The sequence below is a fragment of the Sinocyclocheilus anshuiensis genome, unplaced genomic scaffold (assembly GCF_001515605.1).
Source record: "Sinocyclocheilus anshuiensis isolate Anshui unplaced genomic scaffold, SAMN03320099.WGS_v1.1 scaffold2198, whole genome shotgun sequence".
In the NCBI taxonomy this organism is placed as follows: Eukaryota; Metazoa; Chordata; class Actinopteri; order Cypriniformes; family Cyprinidae; genus Sinocyclocheilus; species Sinocyclocheilus anshuiensis.
The window spans coordinates 74,659-78,238 of NW_015560625.1; the positions used below are offsets into that span (position 1 = coordinate 74,659).

Here is a 3,580-nt window from a genome sequence, read left to right on the forward strand (position 1 = left end):
AGGAATCTCTTCAGAGGTTTGTATAGGAAACAGAAGATGTTTCACAGCTTCAACACAGCTTCTGCTGTCCAATGCTTCTTCTTCTTCTCTAACTGAAGCCCATGTGGAGCGTCTCCCCATCGCAATGGTCTCATTCAGGGCCTTCATATACTTCTCTTTTTCACCAGTAGATGGCGCTAATGGTCTCTCCAGCTCCGTCTCACAGCACACCTCCACCTGTGGAGCAACTGAACTCTGGGACAGAAACAGCACACTTCAGTGTCACTGTCACAGAGTTCATCACAGAGCAAAACCACCTGCCCGTGTCAACACAACATCAACACTTAAATGATCTTTGTTACCATCAGAATGGTGTTAAACTTGGTGACTTTTGTCACACTGGCTATGTGAACAAATAAATCAAGAACAATTTAAAAAGGCGAAAGGGTCTTAAAAAAAAAGTCACACGTGTTTCTAGCGGTCAAACATGACTGCCAATAGGAAATGAATGGGAAATACGAAAAATACACAATTTTTTTATACTAACAAATCAGCCACAAAACTTTAATTACTTTATTTTTATGCATTTTTTTTTTCAAATGAGGATGTCCCTAAAAGGAGGTTTTGGGATATTTTGTCAGATTTAAACCATTTCTGGGTACAAATTAATCTCCAAAATATGTTTATATACACATATATATATATATATATATATATATATATATTGCAAATTTGCACTTCAAAATAACAGTTCAATAAAAAAACAAACAAATAACAAATCTAAACGTTCACAAAAAGTAGTCTTTGATAATGTCTAAATATATAATCAAATACATAACCTATTAAAATGTCTGAAAAAATTTTCCTCGATCGTTAACTTGCTGCAAAAATTGTATAAAAGTGTTTTTAAAAATGTTTTTATCTTATATAGAAATTAATTGTGCATATCTTAGAGGTGAATATTACTAGTATTTTTAGTTTAGTATTATGAAATCTGCTTTAAATACAAAATATTATAGAAAATATATTGACCTAAAATATCGTAGATTTCAGTGTTATTTTAGTATTTACATACAATTCTATGCTATTATAGTTTTTATGAATACTCTGAATTTGATTTTATTTTATAATTTCTGTTTTTAATTTAATTTTAGTTAGTTTTAGTAATTATGTTGTGTGTTTTTGTCATTTTTATTTGTTCTATTAATATCTATATAGTCTCTATTAAATTTTAGTTTCTACTTTTGAACTAACTTGAACTAAACTAAAATGGGAAATGTTACCTTGGCTACTAGCTGAAAAAAAAAAACAGTGATAAAAATATTGAAGGTTTCAGATTTAGTTAACAATAATAACCCTGATTCATTTCATAAAAAAAAAGAAAAAAAAAAAAAAAGAGGAAAACAAAGTCAGTTTTAATTATCAGGGTCACAAGTGTAAGCCCAAAGTTAAAGGGTTAGTTCACACCAAAAAAAACTGTATAATTCAGCTTCTCACAGCTGCTATTTCAAGCTTGAAATTTACTGAAGGTCAGCCTCTAATGGATCATTTATAAAAACATCACAAATACTGACGATCACAAACCAGCAGCAGACGTTCTTTAAGGACGAGATAAAGGATTTACAGTGATGGAGCTGCAGATCCAACGCTCTCACAGCGACAGAGAGATACGTGTTATGTTAGATTTCATCATATTAATCTCCGAGACGTTTCCCAGACAGATTAAACCGATCCTGAAGAGCGTCTCTCAGACAGACGGTAATCTCCTCTGAAACTCCCTTCGAGTTTGCAGACGCTGCTCAATGAGGACGCAGAGAGCTTCATAAAGCACGCGGTGGGAAACGTGTTTACTGTGAAGGACAGAGTCGAGGGGTTTCCAGATTATATCAAGAGCTGGATTCCTGCAGAAGTTCCCACGATCCTCTGGCACCGCGGTAAATAAGCTCTGAGCTTCACAACACCGTGTTTGATTAAACCGGTCTCATTTTTCCCATCAGAACCACTTCCAGTCAGGTTTGAATTCAGTACATTTAGGGTGAATCTCATGAACACGTTCAGGTTATATTACACCCCAAAAAAACATATATATTTTTTTCCATAGAGAAAACTAAGCATATGTAGGGCCCTATGAAATCCATTTTATTTTTTCCCAAATTACGTTTTATTTTTTTCAAAATCTGTTTTTTTTCTCCGTTGTAATAGTTTATAGAAAATATACTTATGATATTTTAAGCAAAATATATTTTTGAGCCGTTTTTGTTTGTTTGTTTTTTCTCCTCCCCTTCACACAGCTTACTGTTGCAGCCGTTAAAATAGTTCCGTTTTGTTTTTAATGGCAAGTTTGTATATGTGTTTCTTTATTAGGGTAATTTACAACTTAACTTAAATGAACTGTAATGTAACTGTAAGGTTGTAATGAACAGCCTTAAACGAGCTGTAAACACAAGCGTGTATGATGTAATAAACAGTAATGTCTAACCTCCACACCATCAGCCACGTGATCCGGCTTTACTGGAACATCTTCAGGTTCGGCTTTAACCTCCTCTGACACCTACAAACACAACAGATAAACATCAGAGAAAGGGCTTAGTTAAACTAGTTAATTGTGTCAGCGGTTGGTGGCGTGAAATGTCTCTCGTAAAGCACAAAATGAGTGATCATGCAGAATAATCATCAGTGCCATGATGTGAAGCACACAAGATGACTGAACTAGGGATGTTCATTTTAACCGTTTAACCGGTTAACCAACGGTAAGAATTTTAACCGATTAATACAATCAGTTAAACTTTTTAAAAAGTCATTTCATTATTTATTTTTTCAGTAATTTATCAAAATATTTAAAACGGTTTGCTGCATGGTTAAAATACGCTACGCGTATAAAAATAATTGTTTTTTAGGGGAAAAAAAAACATAAGTCACGTATAAGTCGCATTTTATTCTTTCATTCAGAAATAGGCCTAATGCCGATTCGAAATGTTTACAAACATTATAACAAACACTGTAAACATAGCTAGGCTATTGTAGTTCCCCTCACTCCACAACTAATCCTTTCAATTAACAGTATTTAGAAAAGAACAAGAATTAAAAATATAAGAAGCTATAGCAATATAAACGACAAGCCAAAATGAATTAATTTATGCTTAAAACGAAACTGAAACCAACGTTGCGTCTCTCATTCCACACAAAATCAAACGTTTCCGTAGTCGCGATGTATTTGAATGGCAAATTATTATTTATTATGTACTTCACTCGCGTTCCAATATCCACGTAAAACAAAATGCTTTGCATAACATCACAGCGGTGCGGTGATAACACTTAACGGCACAGATTTTACTACATAGTTTTGTTCCATATGTTTGACTGACTGTATTTTATTATGATAATGAACAGGCTGCATTGTCAAGGTAGCAAAGCTTAACTGTGTGCGCAATCACTTGAGTTTTTTCCTTCTAACAGTGGAAACAACTACTCCTTTTAGTCCTAAAGATAATCGGAATTGTAAAAGGTTTGCCTTTATTTGTGTACATTCACAATAAAAACAAATCTTTGTGCTTTTGTAAAATAAGCAGTAAGAAAAATAGGATGCCGCTTTCTGCCGTCT

General features: G+C 33.6%; 2 protein-coding genes across 2 annotated transcripts in view; both read right to left on the reverse strand.

The window, feature by feature from the left end:
• LOC107681929 (VID27-like protein) overlaps nt 1–620 on the reverse strand; it is a 1,874-nt gene extending 1,254 nt beyond the window's left edge. Inside the window, exon 1 of the mRNA XM_016478301.1 lies at nt 1–620. Coding sequence (XP_016333787.1) covers nt 1–147 — 147 coding nt within the window. The 5' untranslated portion in view covers nt 148–620.
• LOC107681928 (band 4.1-like protein 3) overlaps nt 1–3,580 on the reverse strand; it is a 43,910-nt gene that overhangs the window by 22,806 nt on the left and 17,524 nt on the right. Inside the window, exon 9 of the mRNA XM_016478300.1 lies at nt 2,459–2,530. Within this exon, the coding sequence (XP_016333786.1) occupies nt 2,459–2,530 (72 nt within the window). The remainder of the gene's footprint in view (nt 1–2,458; nt 2,531–3,580) is intronic.